This window comes from Pogoniulus pusillus, chromosome 34, assembly GCF_015220805.1.
Source record: "Pogoniulus pusillus isolate bPogPus1 chromosome 34, bPogPus1.pri, whole genome shotgun sequence".
In the NCBI taxonomy this organism is placed as follows: domain Eukaryota; kingdom Metazoa; phylum Chordata; class Aves; order Piciformes; family Lybiidae; genus Pogoniulus; species Pogoniulus pusillus.
The window spans coordinates 11,661,159-11,682,524 of NC_087297.1; the positions used below are offsets into that span (position 1 = coordinate 11,661,159).

General features: G+C 42.5%; 1 protein-coding gene across 2 annotated transcripts in view; it reads right to left on the reverse strand.

The window, feature by feature from the left end:
- NSMAF (neutral sphingomyelinase activation associated factor) overlaps positions 1-21,366 on the reverse strand; it is a 29,274-nt gene that overhangs the window by 6,892 nt on the left and 1,016 nt on the right. The window contains exons 2-22 of one of the 2 annotated variants that reach the window (XM_064170506.1): positions 15,428-15,517; positions 15,259-15,337; positions 14,980-15,047; positions 14,849-14,885; positions 13,697-13,747; positions 11,316-11,387; positions 10,745-10,792; positions 10,596-10,648; positions 9,972-10,101; positions 9,032-9,103; positions 8,069-8,177; positions 7,288-7,464; positions 6,251-6,330; positions 6,050-6,140; positions 5,893-5,956; positions 5,725-5,776; positions 4,651-4,771; positions 4,252-4,383; positions 3,201-3,243; positions 2,268-2,431; positions 1,376-1,484 (exon numbers count right to left, since the gene is read on the reverse strand). In XM_064170506.1, coding sequence (XP_064026576.1) covers positions 1,376-1,484; positions 2,268-2,431; positions 3,201-3,243; positions 4,252-4,383; positions 4,651-4,771; positions 5,725-5,776; positions 5,893-5,956; positions 6,050-6,140; positions 6,251-6,330; positions 7,288-7,464; positions 8,069-8,177; positions 9,032-9,103; positions 9,972-10,101; positions 10,596-10,648; positions 10,745-10,792; positions 11,316-11,387; positions 13,697-13,747; positions 14,849-14,885; positions 14,980-15,047; positions 15,259-15,337; positions 15,428-15,517 — 1,842 coding nt within the window. Of the gene's footprint in view, positions 1-1,375; positions 1,485-2,267; positions 2,432-3,200; positions 3,244-4,251; positions 4,384-4,650; positions 4,772-5,724; positions 5,777-5,892; positions 5,957-6,049; positions 6,141-6,250; positions 6,331-7,287; positions 7,465-8,068; positions 8,178-9,031; positions 9,104-9,971; positions 10,102-10,595; positions 10,649-10,744; positions 10,793-11,315; positions 11,388-13,696; positions 13,748-14,848; positions 14,886-14,979; positions 15,048-15,258; positions 15,518-21,366 lie in introns of both variants that reach the window. The other variant, XM_064170505.1, reaches the window with a different exon arrangement.

Here is a 21,366-nt window from a genome sequence, read left to right on the forward strand (position 1 = left end):
ATTCACCTTGATAGAAGATGTGAAATACCAGTGCAGCTTCCCCAAGTTGCCCTGCAAGAATTTCATCCTCATCAGAAAGGACAAGCCAATGTGAGAGGATAAATAGTTTTCACATTCGTAGAAGCACAGAATCAGTCAGAATTGGAAAGGACCACAAGGATCAGCCAGTTCCAGCCCCACTGCCGTGGGCAGGGACACCCTCGGGGTGTCACTCCCTGATAGCCTACAAAGTCCCTCCTCAGCTTTTTTGTAGGCCCCCTTCAGATACTGGAAGGCCACAAGGTCACCTGGGAGCCTCCTCTTCTCCAGACTGCACAGCCCAAACTCTTTCAGTCTGTCCTCATAGGAGAGGTGCTCCAGCCCTACATTCACTCTTCCCAGAGTGGGGTTAGCTACAAAGAGAGTCAGGAACCTGCCTAGAAGCAGGTACTGAACTCAAGTGCCAGGAATCAGAACCTGCATGTCTTTTCCCCTCAAAGCTGGCACTGGCAAAGTCACTATAATCTAGACACAGAGCTTATGTCAGGGAGCTGTTAGGATGCACAAAGCACTCTTCACAGCTACAATTCTGTCATGCAGACTTCCTTCTGTTTCTCCTTCTACTGCAACAAAAATAACTATCTAGAAGCTGCAATTCAAATGTGGCTTCAGATTTCCCTAGCAAACTGGTAACAGAGGTCCTTTCTCACTCCCAATATTACCCAGGTGGGCTGACAGTCACCAAGAAAGCAGCTGCCCTCCAGGTAGTAAGAAGCCCTCCTATGAGCCCAGCCACTAGGACAAGAGATGGGGCCAAAGGAAAATCTGCTCTTTAAAACACAGCTGCTGCTGTCGTTGAGTGTAAGATGTTTTCTTAGTTCACCTGATACACCCTAGCTGGCTTCTGGCTCCCCAGGAATCCCTCAGAACAGCAGTGTGCTACCTGGATTCCCTGAAACCTACAGCTGGAGACTTGGGGAACTGCTCATACAGCAGCAGCTTCAGGTATGCAGTGCTCTCACACATCAAATGGGATGAAAAAGAACGTAGGTCCTCTTGGGGTTAGAGACAGATACATAAATAACTGGAAGTCTTTATCTGACTGCTGCTATCAGAGGTTTAGAGGAGGCTAATCAATATCTGCTGCAGGTACTAAAATGATGCCTCTGGACCTGCACATGGAACAGAAAAAACCCAAAGAACAAGCTGACAAATGCCTTCTTTGGATTGCTAATCCATCACAAACTCAAATTTCTCTTGTGCAATCAAATCAATAAGCTGTCTCCCAAAGAGACTTTACCTTAAACCCTAACCCATCATTCAGACTGACACACAGACACCCCCACACCCCCCAGTTCAAGGGAACAATTTTGACTGTGAAAAGAGTAGTACCTACTCTTTGTGAATTTTATATTGCTCGTTTAATTTGAGTTTGGCAATGTTGTTCCAAGCAAGTGTTCTACTTTCTTCTGTCAAGTCTTCAAATGATTCTTCATTTGGAGAAACTGCAATAAAAATGCCACAATAAAGTTTCACCACAAAGAAAACAAAGACAGATTTCAAATAGCTCAGCAGGGAAGTTACAAACAGATGTGAGAGCACAGAAATCATACAAAGCTCCAGGAGTAAGAATCTGTGGCTAGCAGAGAGTGACAAGATCATTTCTTCCCACTTCTCTTCCTGAATAAATAGGCTTAGTCAGGCAAAAATACAACTGCAGCCCCAAATCAGGGCTTTTAAACTGCAGACTTTACAGAGGAAGTTTCCAAACTGGAAAAAAAAACAACCCAAACCAAAAACAACAACAAGAAAGCCCCCCAAAACCTCATTGCAGAGGTGTTTTGGTTTTCCACTGAGCCTTCCAAGTGAAGAAGTAGCAGGAAAGCCATTTACTGCTACAATGCACCAAGTACTTCTATTACACTACTGCACTTTGTTTGGAAAGTCAAATTCATCTCACTGCACTGGTACAAATGTGAACTGTTATGCATGAATGAGTGACTTTGGCAGCACAGCACCAGATCTATTTACCACATATGAACGTTGTCAGTATCCCCATACAAGCTTCCAAAGCAGAGGCTGAGCAGTCCCAAACAACACCAGCACCACTACATTTCAAAGTGGCCTGATGAGATTTTCTTTACCAGTTAGCTCAGCTATTTATCTGCAGTTGGCTTATAGGCCAAGTGGCCAAGAGAGTTGTGTAATGAGATCCTGTGGGAGAAAGATGCAGAAGTTCTCAGCAGCACAAATCCATCCCATCCTCAGTTTACCTGCTAACCACTTACCTGGAGACTCAGCTATGGAAACACTGTGACTGGAAGCTCGAGACAAGCTTTTCAGCTTGGGGATTATCCTGCGAGGATGAGGAGTTGTAAACAGCTGCTTTGGTGTCTGTCCAAACTCCAAGATCTGTGTCAGCAGAGCCACTTTTTCATTGGGGTCCAGAATACTTCACAAGAACAAGGTATTTCATTAAGCCAAGCACACAAGTACTTTGTATTCCCTCCCCTCCCCTGAAAGCATGGGCCTGCACCTGCAGTTACTCCAGCACTTACAGAACTGATTTACTCTTACAGAATTCATTTTCCACAGAGGTGATGAACAGTCAGATCACAGCTTCAGCATTTTATCTATGATGGCACTATGGTCATCAGTTAAAAAAAGCAGAGGGAGAAAGGAGGGAGAAAAGGCAAAAAGCAGAGAGAGAAAAGGAGGGAGAAAAAGGCAGAAAGCAGAGGGAGAAAGGAGAGAGGAAAAGGCAGAAAGCAGAGGGAGAAAAAGGCAGAAAGCAGAGGGAGAAAGGAGGGAGAAAAAGGTAGAAAGCAGAGAGAAAGAGGGAAAAAAGGCAGAAACTGAGAGAAGGGAGGGAAAAAAGGCAGAAACTGAGAGAAGGGAGGGAAAAAAGGCAGAAACTGAGAGAAGGGAGGGAGAAAAGGCAAAAAGCAGAGAGATAAAGGAGGGAGAAAAGGCAAAAAGCAGAGAGAGAAAGGAGGGAGAAAAGGCAAAACGCAGAGAAAGAAAGGAGGAGAAAAGCAAATAGGAGAAGAATGTTTCCATAGATGCTGAAACTGAGAACCTCTGCACATTCTGGGGTATAAAATATTAGAGCTCCACCACTCCTGTACAGAGCACTTTTACAGCCAGCAGAGAACTAGGGAGGGACACTGAGAAATTCAGCTAACTGCTTTAACAAAACTATTCTGAGTCTTGTTAATTACCTGTTTAAATCCACTCCTCCTTCATAAGTTAATGGGTGGAACACTGGAAAAAAGCCAACAACATGATTGGTACAATGTAGATAAGCAAGGCTCACTGTCTTTGTCTGGAATAGCTACTATAAAATAGTTGTGGTTTTCACTCAACTTGATGATATTTAAGTAGTTAAGCTATTTCAGCAGGCTTCAGAGCTTGAGACCTTGTGTTTAAATCCTTACTTGGAAGGAGTTTAGATTTCCAAAGGACTCAGAGGAAGCTCCAGAAGAAATCAGACCTCTCATAAAGGAAGGGTGACTTCTTTTAGCTTCATTATCTACTCTCCATGCACAAAGAAAAGAATCACAGAACCTGAGACCTTGGAAGGGACCTCCAGAGACCATCAAATACAACCCCCCCTGCCAAGCAGGATCACACTCAGTAAAGGAAAAAAAAAGTGTAGCTATTTTTTGACATAAATTCACCTCCACACAGGTCCCTTCTGTCTCTCTCCTTCACAGACTGCATGTGGTTGGAAGGCACCCTCAAAAGTCATCTTGTCCAAACCCCTGCAGTGAGCAGGGACACTAACAACTAGATCAGGCTGCCTAAGGACACACCAAGTCTGACCTTCAATGTCTCCAGCAACAAGACCTCAAGCACATCTCTGGGCAGCCTGTCCCAGTATTTCACCACTCTCATCGTGCAGAACTTCCTCCTGATGTCCAACCTAAATCTACCCTGCACCACTTTCAAACCACAGACCCTTGTCCTATCACTACAAGACCTTCTAAGCAGTCCCTCCCCAGCCTTCATGTGGGTCCCCTTCAGATATTGAAAAGCCTCCCTAGACCCAACTCTCCCAGCCTGACTTCACAGGTTCTCCAGCCTTCTGATCATCTTTGAGGCTTCCCCAGGACCCACTCCAGCAGGTCCACGTCTCTCATGTTGGGGACCTCAGAGCTGGACACAGTTCTGCAGGTGAGAGTGCTCCAGCATTACAGACCTGCTGCTGTTTATCATCCCTGCCTCACTAAAAGCATCTCTTCTAACTGTTTCTATAAAGAGGATATTTACCATTGTGAGCTGCAACTGCTTCACCTCCTTTCTGCTTGCAGCCAAAGATGAGGTCAATCCATTCATGAAGATGTTCTGACACATACTGACTTTCTAAAGCCTCTTGGCTCTTCTGAAGAAAGTCATCAGGACCTGGCATGAGAAAGGTTAATGGGAGGAGAAGATATCCCATCCAGGTATCCCATCTCCCTACCTCCTCTTTTTTGGAAAAGCAGCCTAACAAACACCCCAAAACACATCAAATTTGCTATAAATAAACACAACTATTAATTAGGTCAAAGTTTTAAAGCAAAAACTCAGAAGATAGAATGGGATTTTATTTCAAGAGGAGAACCACCAGCCTAGCAACTAAGATCATCAGGAATTAATTCCCATTGCAAGAAGTTTGAGTATAATTACCTGATGCCCAAGGAGGAAGCTCTACATCTTCAACCATCTTTCCACCCTGCCTTTTTCCCAAGTCCAACTTCAAACTGTTTACTAAAAAACTAGAATCATTTTCATAAAATTCTGGAATCAACTAGGAGAAAACAAAAAAAGAGGAAGTTTTGAGACTAGCTTTGATCATTTAGGTACAATACAGTAAAAAAAGAATGTTGAAGTTTTTTGTGTAAGGCCCTAAAGTTGGGTAGCAATTTCTCCAGGCTTTCTTCTCTGTCAGTGAAGCAGCACTGGAAGCTTCCTCCCATTATCCTTCCACCTAACTTTTAGGTTTCTTGACTGCTTACAAAGCAATTCCTTGAGCTAAATTCAGACTGGCATAAATATTTGCAACATGTAATGTGTGACCTATGAGTTCATAACATCCAAGAGTATCTTCAGAATTCTGACTGCTTTGCTACCTTCTGATTTTTAAGACATCAGGTAAGAGTCAAGACCAAAATTACAATAAAACTAGACTGATGACAAAGATTTCAGGTTAAGTCAATTACTTAAAGACCACCATTATAGACTTGTTATTTTATAGAAGCATCCCCATGCTGGACTCTTTCATCATAGGAGCATCACTGAACAGCGCTCACTATCCGAGAGTTAATTGTTCTCAACAGATTCCACAAGTTATGGTTTCTGTAAGGCTCAATACACTAAGAAAGGACTTCCATAGATGAACTTCTCCATATGTACACAGCCAAATCCTTTCAAGATTCTGGCAGCTGATAACATAAACTTGCATCATTTCAGGCGAAATCCCCTCTGGTGATTCCCAATTATCCCAATAACACTCACAATGACACTTGTGTTAAAGTACAAGCCAAAAGCAGCATGGAATTACAGAGAAGGAAGCATTTCAAAAGGTTAAAAGGATTCATAAAGTGAATTTAATAGCCCTAAAAACCTCATACAACTGAAAACCACAAATGGCAAAAGAAGAAAACCAGCCAAGCACACCCCACTTCCACCTCCAGACAGCAGGAGACATCTAAGAACGGAAAGCACAGAGATCAAGAAGGACTTGAATCGTTTTCCATTTACCTCTTTGAAATCTGTTGCCCCATCCAAGCAGTTCTTCCAGGTCTCTGCAAGGCTAGATAACACACATCAGTCACACCTTTGCTAAAAAGACTACTTTTTAAGGCTTTGCCCTCCCTTGATGGCATTTGACAACAAACCCAGCCCAGTTATCACCAAACCTCCACAAACCTGTTGAACATTCTGTCAGCGTGATCGAACTTGCCGTTCTGCAGACAGAGCATGTATTCTGGAGCTAAGGAGAGAGGAGAAAAATCATCAGCTTGCTCCAAACCTCAGTCACTCTGGGGTAGCTGTGTGCTCAGAGAGCATCTCAAAGCTGTCTTACCAACTCTGACGAGATAAAACAAGACGTAACCCGGAGATGAATAATGGCTCCCATACATGAACTTGGGCTCTGACATTTCCTGATACCGTTTCTGCAAGGCATGAAGAAGCAAAAGAGCTGCTTTCCTTGACACAGCTGCCTTTAGTAGCAGTATGAACAAGGCCCATAATATGCAGCACATAAAAATGAAGCCATACATACCAAGAGTCTATCTAGCCTTTCCTTATTCAGGGCACCAATTGGTTTACTGAGGTCACGGAATGTTTCAGGCTTTGTCAGGTCTAAAATAAACCAAAACAGAGTCAGACTCTTTGCATTCAACAGAGAGGTTGGGACTAGGTGATCTCTAAGGTCCCTTCTGACCCAAACCATCCTATGCTTCTACAAACTAGACAGGAACATACTTTAATAGGTATTTAAAACAAAAGAAAAAAAGGCAGCACAAAAAGCACCCAAAAAAAGCCATCAAAACACAGAATCCATCCAGTAACTTTCCCTGCACCCTGCAAAAGAACAGTGTCTCACTGCAAATGGCTACTCAACTTCCCTCCAGGCAGACCTCTCATACCTCCTGTGTAAGTTATATGTACAGGACAGACACTGCAACTAATATCACCTTGTCAATACAGGTCTTGCTACCTGAGGCACAAAAGCAGCTTCTGTCTTTCCTCCTCTCATTAACTATTCAATCAGGCTAGAGCTAAGTCCCACTGAACAATCAGATGAAAATGTCTGGGTGGGTGCTGATGAGGCTCCCTCCAATCTGCTCCCTGTAGAGGGACACAATCCTCTAAAGGACAAATGTCCAGCACAAGCTCGCTAAGGCCCTTAATCAAAGAGCCTCCTTAGGCAGAAGCCTTGTTAGCACTGCAAGCTGAAAGAAGCAGCTAACAGTTGTAAAAGAACACCTGGGCTGCAGACATTCCAGAGCAGCCAAGCCATTCCACTGGCACTTTTACATTTCTCAGAATCACAGAAGTCGCTGAATGCTTAGTACTGCTGATTGTCAAATGCTTGGGACACACTCTGGGTGTGGAGCAAAACACTGACCAGAAAGAAGGTTCTTTGTCCACTCAACTCCAGAGAAGGGGGTGAGTGCATAAGAAAAGAGCCAGGATCACTCATGGCAAGTTCACATTGATGGAACATCAACTTTATGCAGTGTAAACCTGGCCCCCCTGCCCAAGACATTTCAGGTTGGGCACGATGCACCAAGATGCCTTTTTGTACACACGCACCTAGCACTGAACTGGAGTAGTCTGCTATGATCCAGGGAAATACAGGATACTGGGAGAGATCATTGCAGCTTCTGTCAGCCAGATTGTTGAGATGGAGAAGATACTGGTAGTTTGATAGGTGCCCTCGCTGCCACTGCAGCATGTAACTTTCAGCTGTATGCTCTGTAATGTGGTTTTCTAAAACAGAGGAGAAAACATTCAGTGTTGAGGTTTGGAGCTGCATCTCCAAATTATACTGGGACTAACATCATGCAAGGTATTATCAAATAATTAGAGGCAGAATTGTTTAAAGGAAGAAGCAGGATTAAGTGATAACTTCATGTTTCAATAGCTACCAAGTTGGTGTAATGACATTTAGCAACAACAACACCAAAATCATACAGGAGCAGTGTTTGTTTGCTTGGTTTCAATGGATGGGAAGGAGCCTGAACATTTATGGAGGCAAAGGAAAATATGTGCAGACCACAAACAGTTCTCCTGGCAGCCAGGCAATCTTTTAAGATTTCAACTGTCAAGGAGTAGTTCTGCTAGAGTCAGCAAAAGAATTACATACATTTAGCTGACTTTAATAATGTTATCTCAGCTTTCACATTCAGCTCTCCAAACACAAACAGAATCCATGCAGCTTTGCATTCTGAACTTTGTGCTTATCCATTCTTTTTAGGGGTAAGACATCTGTTTATTCTTCTCATTCTTTCCACAAACCAACAAAGCAAAACCCAGACAAATTTGCTCCCCCCCCAAGGTAGTACAGGTATAGTAAGAAATAAACACTGCAAACCTAGATATGTTGCAATAAGGTAATAGAGCTCATCTCGATCTTGGTAGTTGTAGAATTTCAAGTAGATGTCAGAACATAGATCATTTTCTGTGCAAAATACTTCAAGTCCCTTAGATGTTGAAGGAGGGGGGAGAAAGTAAATGAGAGCAACTGATCACAAGCTGTAATATTCATGAGTTATAACAGAATATTCCAGTTACTAATATCTAAAGCTTCAGGCTCTAAACTGAGCAGCAGTTCTGCCCACAAAGTCTAACATTTTCATCTTTCCCATTTCCAATCATAAAAGCACTCAGTTCACACCCAGCTGAGCAAACAGCTCTACAGTTTATAGCTGTCCATAGACTGGCTCTGCCTGGATTGATTAAGCACAGGCAATACTCTATTTTTGTCTCAAGTGAATGGAGTGAGGCAAAGAGTTAAAAGTATCTATTCCGTTTAAATGTGTCTTAAGACACAGATTTTGTCAAAGACTGACACTTCAGTGCAGGCACTGCAAACATACAGCTGAGGCTCTGCTGCAGCACCCTCACCATCCCTCAGCCACATACAGCAGGACTCATCATTCCACATCAGTCTCAATCTGAAGCAGTGATCAAGCTTCCTCCATGAAACAATCCTGAGAGCAAATACACCATGGGAGAGCAATTCATCCTACCCCAAGACAGGTGTTTGAGACAAACAGAAAGAATTGCTCCCTGGAGGTGCTCCCTTTTCCCTTCCCCTACACTGACTGCTTATGAAAGAAGTTTTTCATCCTTGGCAGAAATTACTCTTCCTCTTTTCGTCTTTTTGACAACACAGGGAATGAAACCACTTACAAAACAAGAAAGGACCTTTGAGTGCTGTGTGCTACATAATCCAGAGTTTTAAAAACACAGAGCTTTTACCTAGCAATGAACACACAGTTGGAGCTGGTGATTAAAACATGAAGACAGTAAAAAACCCAACATTTGAGCTTACCAGGGGCATCAGCCCATGTCTTCTTTTATAGATGCGCCGCACGTTCTGCAGGGTTATTTGTACAACTGGCTTCTGCAGGGTGAGGGATGGGAAAGAAAAGATGGGCATGTTTTAGAAGGTGCAAGTCCTGCATTGACCTCTCTAGTTAGTTTGAAGTTTTTCTTAACTAGAGATATTAGCAATGTGAGAACATCCAACCATGTCATTTGAACTAAGCAGTTATGAGGAAGTTTGTCTTTGCCATCTGAGCAGCAAACAGTTGAAGAATAAATCAGGAAGAGGCTCCTGTCAGCCTGTTGTGAGTTCTAATGATCATGCAAGAGAGGAGCAAAACACAAGGAACTCGACTACAAATAAGCTCAGTGAGCTGCTGAACAAACTGTTTGCCAGTGATGCCACCTGGTGAAGGGACATTGAATGGCATCTTTAGCTGTGAAGCAGCATTTCCTTGCCTGGACATATTTTAGCGTAGCTAGTGGCCTGCTGTCTGTGACTAAGTTCCACAGCAGTATTCTGTGTGCCATGTCCTCAGTTTTCTCTAGATAAAGAAATGATCATTTTAAAACTTAGTCAAAATCTAAAAGTCTCTATAAAGTTCCCACATCACAGAGCAAGATTAAGGCATTTACCTTAAACGTTGCAAAAAGTGATCTTTAAATATTAATAGAAAAATGAGCAAAGGACATTTTGGGCTTTGTCAGTAGGAGGTCAACTTTAAGCAAGTTAGCAGAATAAAGCCTCAGAAGTAGAGATACACTGGATGCAGCAGAGCAGCACAGACCAAAGGAGAACTAAGGAGCCTCTGGTTGTAACAGGAAACAGAATCTCCGAGGAGATGTGCTCCATGTGCTTTTAAGAGGAGAACTACAGAGAATGAGAACTGCCCATGAGAGGGGCAGCATGCTCACGTCGTATGCAAGACCATCCAGTAGGCACTTACAGGATATCCATTAAGAGGCTGGAAGTACAAGTTAGCATCAGTAACACACACGTGCCCTGGGTTAGTCACCAGTGGTGTCACCATTTCTGCTTTACATTCCATGTGCAGCGTTTCAGAAATGCTTTGAAATCTGTAAGTGAAGAAAGGGAGGAAAGTTTACCTCCAGTACTTGTTTTGGTAAAGCTACTCTTAACTTCTTTAGAAAGGTTTTAAGTTATCTTATAACTTTGGGAGATTAGAATGGAGACTTCATTAAACCTGTTTTAGGCATGGAGAAAGTTCTTTGTTGAAACCCCCACTTCAACAGGCACTCCAGAAAGAGAAGCTGCTACTTCCTGCACCAGTCTGAGAGCAGTAAGCCAGCTGACTTCTCTATACAGGGCTTTATTTGGCATCTACTGATGCCCAGCTGGCAACAAATTCAGATAAACTGAAGAGTTTGGAGATGAAATAAAAGTAACACCTTCATCTTCCCATTCTCCATTCCAGAGGGTTCAGAATACAAAGACAACTCTGAATTACAGAATTTATGCTGCCCCAAAATGAGAACCTGTAAGTACTGATGCAGTAGACTTAATCAAAAAGCTGAAGACCATTTCCCAGCAGGAAGTGAGCAGAAGTTACCTGTTTTTATCAAATGAAGTTCTAGCCAAGCGTGATTGCAGTATAGCAGTTATCTAATGGGGAAGGAAACCCAAAAGTTAATGCAGTCTAGGAGGAAATCCAATTAAATGTTTAGTACTAACGACTGATATCAGGAAAAAATCACTTACCATGGCAGCTTGATCTCCCATCTTATCCAGACAAGAAGCCCTGTAAAGCTAAGGAACAATGAGCTCTAAGTGAAACAGCACAGAGATCTCTCACCCAGCTCAAGTGAGGAAACCTGGGGGGACTTTGGCATTGATGCAGAAGTACTAAAAAAGTATTTCTTTTGGAAGCTTGTTCACTGCTGCTGTCATGCTATTACTCTGCCTGTACACTATATCCATAGAATCCATAGAATCAACCAGGATGGAAGAGACCTCCAAGATCATCCAGTCCAACCTATCACCCTGCCCTATCCAGTCAACCAGACCATGGCACTAAATGCCTCATCCAGTCTTTTCTTGAACACCTCCAGGGACAGTGACTCCATCACCTCCCTGGGCAGCCCATTCCAATGGCAAATCACTCTAAAAAGCTCCTATGTGTAGCTTACAAGACCTATCAGAACCTTGCTCTGAAGCACACCCTGTGTGCAACTGCTGCAGGTTAAAAACAGGTATTCTTAAAGGAAAGCTCTCATTAATTACCAAGCAGATGCTGTGCTGAAGTGTGCAGTGATAACAAAAAACCACATACCTGATGTAGCGTTTGCACAACATCTCCTAGTTTCCCAGCAACATCCAGCTGGAATATGTGTTCTGTTCTACCCTAAAACAACAAAAAACCCAAACATTTACTACAAAATGAATTTAAAATAAAGCTCAGTGAAAAAAGATTTAAAATTAAAATGCTCTAAAAGCTGGTCAAAGCTATCAAGGCTTGCAGGATACCCAAACCATTCCAAAGGGAGATGTTGAACTTGGTTTTGCTTTTAGTTATACTCCCTGTGGTAAGATCTTTGTGCAGTTTTAAGCCCACGATTTCTTAAATGCAACCCAACAGTGCAAACATCAGGGAATGTACAACCAGCAGCTGCTCTATGGCAGCATCAGGAAAACATGCAAATACAGAGCTAATAAACACCATGCTACTTTTAAACTGCTAGTGTATCTTCCAGCCAAAAGATAACCAGCCCATCCAGTCTGTATGATTAGGCTATAGAAGTTAGCATTCTCTTCTGCACAAACCCAAACCCAATCACAAGCTATTTTGACTAGTCATTAATAAAAGCTTCATTAACAGATCCCCCTGTGCCTCTGCCCTATTTTTACCCTACAAAGTTTTCCCATATTCCTGCAGTGTCGTAGAATAGAAAAGAACAGAATCAAATCAGCCAGATTGGAAGAGACCTCCAAGCTCATCCAGTCCAACCTAGCACCCAGCCCTGGCCAATCAACCAGACCATGGCACTAAGTGCCTCATCCATTCTTTTCTTGAACACTTCAGGGACAGCAACTCCACCATCTCCCTGGCTGCCCACCCTCACTGTAAAAAACTTCTTCCTTCTATCCAGTTTAAATCTCCCCTTTCAGTTTCAACCCCCCACCCCTTGTCCTGCCACAAAAGGCCCTATCTCCAGTTTTCTGATGGCCCCATTATGTACTGAAAGGCCACAGTAAGGTCTCCCCAGAGCCTTCTCTTATGGAAATGTAGATGACCTCCAGTGTAATGTATGTGATCTGAGCTGATGTAAGAGCAACTCAAGAGGAAAGTATGCTTCAGGAAGCAGCAATTTAGATAAAAGCCTTGTAATGTTTCACCCAGAGCATCGTTTTCCCTCAACTGGGGAAGCACAGCTTTCAGAAGTCCTAGTGGATGGTCTACAAGGATAGCTTACAGCCAACAATGTAAAAGCTTTTGTCAGTAGTTCTCTCTGTAGCTCTCCAGCCACATGCAAAGACAATAGCTCAGCATTTTGTAATTGATCTGAAACAATCAGTGCAAGACAAGGAAGCTAAAACGGGCTACCAAATTCCAGCACCCCATGACACCGCTGGGACTGGAGATGATCCAAGCAGAAGACATTTAGCAGGAACAGAAAGAAAAGTCTGAAGACAAACTACATTTCTGGTTCTAATATGCAGAAACACAGCTGCACCTTTGTGAGGTAAATTGCAATGGTTAACTGTCAGGAATGTTTTAGGGATGGATGAGTCTTGACTTAGGAGAAAACAAAGTGAAAACGTTTCAAGCAACCCTTCTGGTGGTTTTCTTTTTCACTGTGCTGGCAGTGTGGGAAGATATTTATGTGGTAGTACAGAAATCTTGCACATGGAGGCAAAACAGAACAGAGAGATTAGAAAACAGATGGAACACACAAAGAATTAATGGCATAAAGAAAATAAAGACTCCCCTTTACAGACAGATCTAACCCCAAACCCAACCCAAAGGAGTCGCAGAGGGAGCAGAGATCATCTCTTGTCTCTTTGCTGTTCATTACAGTACCACAAGCTTACAGATTTCACAAATTAAAAACAAATTCTTGAAATATCTTACTTGAAAAAATGTGTTGAGAAACAATTCTGTTTCAGTGATTGGGCAAGCACGGTGTTTAATGGCTCTGTCTTTTCATCTGGGGTTTGTATCTTAACTCATCTCACATTTTGGATGAAAAACCCTTACCCTCCAGGCTCAGAACCAGAGCAGAAGGCAATCCAAAGTTAGCTCTGATTTCTGCTGTGAGCAGCCTGACCTGTCACTTCTTTAAACTGTGAAGCACTCAGCTGGGAAATATCAATTAACAATCGCTCATCTGAAGTGTGAGCAGAAGTCATTTAGCCAGCATGCAGTGACCGCTGAATACAAGCAGCCAGCTGACAGCTCTGGCTGTTGTGCCCACAGAGCCGCACATCAAGGTAAATAGCAAGTGTCAGGTTTGTAGTGTGTCCTCCAAGAAATACCACAAACCCATTCCTGAAGAGCTCAGACACTTGCTCTGTCAAGATGCACTATTATCCTTTTTTTGAAGTTTAATGCCATGTTTGTCCAATTAGAATTGTCTCACTCTTTCAGAAATGAGAACATAGATCTCTGCAAAGCACTACTTTGCTAAGAGCAGTGACAAAATATCTACTTACTCTTATTGTTTTGTAGGGTGCAATGATGTTCCTTTCTTTAATGAGAAAAACCTGAAAGAGAAGTTACAGTTTCAATCCTGAAGTAATAATAAATCAGAAGTAGTTGTAAAGACAAAGCTAAGAACACTCTCCAAGCAAGCACAACCCTGAGTTGCAATAACCTGCTTCAGCTACCCCAGATAAACTGCAGAAAAACAATGACCCTTTGCAGCAGCTAACTGCAAAACGGGCAAGCATCCAACTGAGTTCAGAGGCTTACTTATGTTCTTCATTAGTGGGGTTTTATTAAAGGAGTTCCAAAATCACAGCCAAAATACACAGCCATCAGTCTACTCCATCTGATAGAAGGCTCCTCCCTCTCTTTTCTTTATACCCTCAGGGATCTGTCCTGATGGGAATTCCCTCACAGGGACAACTTATAACAAACTACCGTGTAACCCTTCACGTGAACCCCTCTTCCACTGCCAAACGTTTTGTTTCCCGTTTCAACTGCCATGAACACCAGATTCCCTCTCCCACCCAACAGCATGGGTTTGAACAGTTCTGTTTCTCTGATGCTATTCTCACATCTAAGTGGCTCTTCCCTCCCTAAAACCCACATGAAACTACTTTCCTTCTTCAGAACATTAGAATCATAGAATGGTTGGGGTTGGATGGGACCTTAAAGATCATCCAGTTCCAACCCCCCTGCCATGGGCAGGGACACCTCCCACTTGAAATCTGAATCCACTGAAAACTCTTTGTTGGACATAAAGCACAATGCAATGTTTCCTGCAAGGATCAAGATGGCTTTGCTACTACTAAGAAGCTGCAGAATGTAAAACACAATCTAGCAGGATCCAAACAAAGATGACTGATTATCAGTTTCACTTCAGCCTGTTCTCCTTTTTCATTCAGTTCTAAAACTGCCCTAAGCTCCATTATAAAATGCACAGCACAAAAAGTCTGCTTTATCAAATTAATGACTTAATGTAAGTCATTAGCAGTTTGAAATTTCCAGCATCAACAGTTTCACATTAATGCTCAATTTTTGATGCTAATTAGTTTTGCTTCTAGTTAACCTCCCACTCTCAAACCCCAGCTTTGACAGAGACACCATTAATGTAACCTCGCTCTTTTACACATTGAGAACCTGTCCCGAACAGGTCTTACCTGGTTACAGACAACAAAAATCCTTCCAGCTGTATCCCTAAAACAAGGCAAATAAGACAGTTGAAGAGAAGAGTCTTTCAGCCTTAAAAAAATAGCTTAAGACATGCATAGAGTAACTCCCACTCTCATACCGTGTGAAAGGGTTTCTTGCTTCATTCTCTTCTGGGGCTTTAATACTAATGCAGTCTCTCAGTGGTATCTGCAGCAAGTTAGAGAAATCAACACTGCTTAAAAGCTTTTGAAAGAGAATCTGAAGTTACTAAGAAATAAGTTAGACACATCAACACTGCTTAAAAGCTTTTGAAAGAGAATCTGAAGTTACTAAGAAATAAGTTAGACACATCAACACTGCTTAAAAGCTTTTGAAAGAGAATCTGAAGTTACTAAGAAATTAAGTTTGCACTGCTTACCTTGATAATGGGTTGGTTATTGTCATCAGGTTCAAAAATGATTGACTTTGAGCAGATTTTTAGGGAGCCTCTGAATTTTCTAGAAGGAACAATAAAAAAAGGAAGGAGTTGTGAGTGTGTTAGAGATTGGAACAACTTCAGTATATGAATGCATGTAAAGGTGTTGTACCTTTCATCTCTGCAACCTTTATTTGTAATATGATTAGCTGTGTGCTGTTCGAAGTAATATTCTTCCAGGTTAAGAAGCAGCAGTGAAAACCTACAAACAAATAACAATAATTCATTCATTCATTCAAAAAAAACCCCCAAACAAACAGAAAATACTGTAACAGTATTCTTAATTAAAAAAAAAAAAAATCAGGTAGCTAGGAAGTCTTGACTGAATTCTGTGCCAGGCCCCACAGCCCAAGAATGAATTAATCTAAACCAACTTTTTTAATAGAACAAATTGAGGAGGGGAGATTTATACTGGAGACAAGGAGGAATTTCTTTGCAGTGAGGGTGGTGAGACACTGGAATGGGTTGCTCAGGGAGGTCATGGATGTCCCCTCCTTGGAGGTGTTCCTCATCCTCCTGGATGAGGCCTTGAGCAGCCTGGTCTAGTGGAAGGTGTCCTTGCCCATGGCAGGGGAGTTGGAATTAGATAACCTTTAAAAGTCCCTTCCAGCCTAGGCCATGCTATGACTATGAAAATTCTTATGGAGAATCTGTAAACACATGAAGTTAAGCTGATATTTTTCCAACATATATAAAGGTGAGATACTCAATCCTGCTCAAATCTCAGGTGGGAATTATCCTAACATAGCCAGGCTCTCCCCCAGAAAACCTCAGCTTGGCTCTCATCACTGACTGCACACTTCAAAGAGCATCTGGACGATGCTCTCAGTCATTGCTCCCAGTTTCATGTAGTCCTGCAAGACTTGGTGACCATTATGAGTCTCTTCCAACTTGAGATACTCTGTGGCTCTATGCCAGTCAAAATACAAAATGACACAAAAGGAGGGGCAGGAACTAACAACTTGGGATGGAGGAGATGAGATCTAAAGCAAAGCCAAATTACACTGGTCTAAAGCATCAAGTGAGAACACAGCCATGATTTTCCTGAGGGCTGAGGCCCAGGGCAGACAGCTCCTGAGGAAGCATCAACTTCCTCTCCAACCACATCTCTGCACTTCTTCTGTACCAGTGCCTGTCCAACCCCACAGGAAGCCTGTTTATGGAGTGATTCAATAGACAGCAAACCTCAAGAGCACAAAAATAAATAGTAATTAAAAAAGCTGAAGCCTTGCAAAGTATTTAACTGCAGCATCATAGTAATGCCAGTGCTGGTATGAGGTAAATACAAATAGGCCAGATTAAAGAGCACAGTTTTATGTTAGATCTATCTAACAACTTAACTTAAAAAAAAAAACACAACCTTCTGCAAGTCATTAAAACTCACCAACTTTTATACCAGGGTGAACATGGTTACTTCAGCTGTGGGGAATGCCAGGTGATACTTGCACAGCAGGAGGAGCAGAAACATCTATCACTTCCAATTAGCAGTGCTCACAAACAAGCTGTTGTGCTTCCAACTGATCTGCAGAAGCATTTACTATTTACAGCTTTAAGCTTTTTTGGACTGTTTGTGATCTGCTATTAGTGACATGCTTGTGACAATGCTAATAAACCAAAAAAGTGTCCCCAGAGCAACATTCCAATGGGCATAAATCTGGTGAGAGTTCACAAAATGAACTGAACACACTAACTGCTCATTTAAAAAGAAAAGGCACATTTCCAAAGAGAAAAAAGCTGTTATTGGAAAATCCATCTTGTTCAGGTAAGATCTGTGTTGGGTCTGTTGTACTAACCAGATCATAACAATAAAGGTTTACTATCTAACTATGACAGTGGGTTCATGCACTCAAAATGGTTTGTGTGTCTAAGGCACTTAGAGCAATGCTCTGCTGCTGTTTCAAAATGGCATTATCTTAACCTCTCCTCACCTGAAAATAGGTATTTTATGCTGCCATTAAGAAACAGCTGATGTTAAAACATTGGACAATATACAGCTCAGAGCAGCAGATGCTTATCATGGCTCCTTAAGGAAACCCAACACAAATCTCAACAAGTCCCTTCTGCCTCTACCCCAGATACTGTCACTGGTTCTTGAACATCTCCAGTTTCCAGTGGTGTTTTAGGGGCTTTGCCTTTACACATCCTTTCCAGAAGGCACAACTTCAGCTGCCTCCTGTTTCTCACAGAATGTTCTTCAAACTGACTGCCACTTAGGAAGGCTCATGAGTGGAACAAAAAAAGTCAGCCTTGCGTCTCCACCACTGGCAAACAAATCTGGACCAGTACAAGTTACTGTTAATTACAACCTTTGGAGATTATGAAGATGATCTCTGGATTTTCTCATCTTAGACCTTACAGCTTCAATATTTTATTTTCATTTGTCTGTGTTTTATTACAATCCTATGAAAAGAAAAGTTGAGTTTCATTAGATGTTACTAGAGCAGAGTTAGAACTTTTATCTGCACAGAACAGGCTCCTTCCACAGAAATAAGATGAGTTACTGATGGTTACTGTATCAACAGGGTCCCTCTTGAGAACCATCACGGCTCAGGATGACACTTCAGGCTTGCCCAGAGGTTTAACAAGTATTTACTGGCAGCAAGGAAACGGATCAGAGATGCTGAGAAAGAGACCATTTTACTTTCCGGGATGAAGGGAAACAGCAGCACCACTGCCACCAGGACAAAGGTTTGAGCTTTGGGGTGGGTGGAAGGATACAAACTGTTACAGATCAGATCTACTGCAGGAACCTTGCCAAGGAAAACAGAACTTAATGTACAGCAATGGGAAGGCTGAGGAGGGACTATTGACAAAGTCTTGCAATGACAAGGAGTAATGGTTTTGAACTGGCAGAGGGGAGATTCAAACCAGATGTTAGGAGAGGGTTCTTTGCAGCGAGGGTGGTGAGACACTGGCACAGGTATGGCTGGAAGAGCGCTGTGGAACTCTGGTTGATCTTTTCTAAGCACAGAGTTGGAAACATCTTGTTTATTTTTTTGCCTTTCCCAAAAAGCTCCCATTTAATTGCCATCCAGAAAAGGCCTGAGGTATACGAGTCAAGAACACACCCAAGGTGCACAGGCAAAACTAGGCACAATGTTAAGCAGCAGGAAAACACTCGCAGAACTTCACCCTCTGTGATGTCACTCCCTAGGCACAGGGTTTGGGAACCCAAATGGCACCCAAACATTCCTGGCACGGGTCAGAGGGTTCATCAAAGTAGCAAACCACACTTGACAAATTACAACCTAGGGTTTAAAAGTCCTGCCAAGATGCTATAAAACATCCTCACAACAAACAAACCAGACTGCGTTGCATCAGGCTTAGTTTGCTGGAGAATCTTACTATGACTTCACTTGACATGCATGTTCTTTTGCACTGCAGTTAGAAAAGATTTCAGATAAGATCCAACAACACAGGGAGAAAAAGGTCAAAACTCAACCAACCCACACTTTATTTTATACACCAATGTCACCTATCAGCTGAAGCTCAGGACTTGTTCACTTCAGATGCAGGAATGAATGTGCAGGGATCAGTGTCCTGGCAAAATCCCATTTCTACCATCTAGAGCAGAAGGTGTCCCACTGATTCTGCTTTAAACTGTTCATCTGCAACTGATTTTTCATTATTTCCATCACTTAATCAGAAAAAAATACACAGTGCAAATCTATTGGGACATAAAGGTTTCAAGTGGCTGATCTGACACCACCTTACACAATCACTTGACTGGACAGTGGAAGTACAATCCTGATAGCAGAAAGACATTCACCAGAGATGCAAATCCAGGCCAGGCCAAAGCAGCAGCAGCCAGCAATGTAAAACCTATTCTAAAATTAAACCTCCTCCTAACAAGAGCAAAGTGTCTGCAGGCCAACTGTGGGACTCATTGCTGATGTCTGAGTGAAAGCCTTTACGAGGTGTATTTTTGCCCAACAAAGCAAGATAAGGCCACAGCTTTCAAACCAAAATACCAAATGGCCAAGCAACCACCACACTCAAGACCTACATGCTGCCAGTAGGGCACTTCATGCAAGCAAGGTTCCCAGAAGAGATGAAGCCCTCAAAGAGGAAGGTGAGCAGCATGCAAGACAAACCTGCAGAATTATGTTATAAAGAGCCCTTCCATTAAGACTTGCCTGCGTTTGGGCACCCCACCAAAACCAGGCAGCTTATAAAGACATCACCAAAATGATTCCTAATCCTGAGTATTTTAGGGATTAAATACATCGGGTAAGGATGCACACAACGCTCATTAAAAAGGGATACATTGTCTTAGCTTCCTTTACTCCTAACACGTGGGGATGAAGGCTGATGAAATAGAGATGAAATGCAGATGAATTTGAAGAGGAAGTTCCTGACAGAGTGAACCCTGCTCTGTAAGGACATGGATTCGTGCACTCAAATGTAAAGCCAAGCCTGCTCCTTGCTCTGTGTGTGTGCACGCAGGACACTTCATTGTATTCTTGTCTTCTAGAAAACTGCATACAGTCATTAAAGCAGTTTATGTAAACAGAGAATAAAGCAGTCCAACTAATTAGTTAGGAGGAAATGTTTTTCAGATCACCTAAATCAAATCTTCCTTTTCCCCAAAGCAACTGCATAAGAAGATTAACTTTTTCCCTGCGGAGTTTTCGCTGTACTTCGAACCGCAACTTTTACAGCTTCCAGTTTTGCAGACAGCAACTTACAAGTAACAAAAAAATGCCCCCCAAAACCCTCCAAACAGAAAATAAAACCCAAAACCAAACCACACATGATATACAGCTGCCACAAAGTTTCAAGTTCTGGTCATCTCAGTAGGAAACAGGACTATTTAAATCAAAAGAAACTGAAGCAGGAGTTGGTGGCTGTAAGAACGACCCATCGAGGAGAAAAGAAAAGCTCTCAGAGGATGTTCCTTTAATTGTCATAGAGAACTGGGGTTTGGCTACTATTTTAAGGCAGGACTATATGGAAAAGAAGAGGCAAAATTTGATACTGTCATTTGATATTTCAGAGCCCCAAATCTTTCAAATCACTTAAGTGATTTTAAGATTCTCTAATTCAGAAAAGCAGAGGAAGAGAGAAGAGGGGCGAGACAGCCTACAAGTTTGTTTCACACAAATATAAGCTCTTAGGCAAACGGAAGCAGCAGAGAAATGAGCCTGCAGATATTCAGACAGAAAAGCTGGCAGTGCACACGAGAATGAGATCAGGTGTCACAGAGTGCTCGAATTACAAACTCACATAATAAATGCTTCCAAATATGAGCAACGAAAAGCATTTCTCCTTAGAGACTTTGAGTGACTGTAGATCAACAGTGCTGACAGACACTGATCTGTTTTCTGAGCTTTCTAGAAGAGAATTAGCTGCCACTTGGGGTCTTTGGGACAAGCAATAGAACAAGGGGACACAGTCTCAAGTTGTGCCAGGGTAGGTATAGGCTGGATATTAGGAAGAAGTTCTTCACAGAGAGAGTGACTTCCCATTGGAATGGGCTGCTCAGGGAGGTGGTGGAGGCACCGTCCCTGGGGGTCTTCAAGTGCCTGGATGAGGCACTTAGTGCCATGGTCTGGTTGACTGGTTAGGGCTGAGTGATAGGTTGGACTGGATGATCTTGGAGGTCTCTTCCAACCTGGCTGATTCTATGATTCTATGATTCTAAGTGTGATGAGTTTTGGCCTTTTTCTCAGCTTCACAAAAAGAGATCCTTCACATTAAATCCTCAACAGAGCTTTTCCTGCACTAGAGGGATTTTCTTTCAGAACTAAAAATCCTTCTCCTCTCCTTCGGCACAGGAAGTTTGTCCATTCTCTCTGCAGCCACTCACACACAACTGAAACCACAGGCAGCCCAGAAAAGCAACAAGTAGAAGGTATAAAAGGATGACCAAGTGTGATCCAGACCATGCCTGCACTTTGAAAACACTCCAAAAACCTGCAGCAGTTTTACAGGCTGAGCAGCTATGAATCAGAATTTATGTAAGGGGTGCCAAGTGCCTGTCATGTGCCTTTGTGGCCAACAGTAAAGAGCTCGGCACAAACGGCAGCAGCAGGAATGCGCACAGCACTC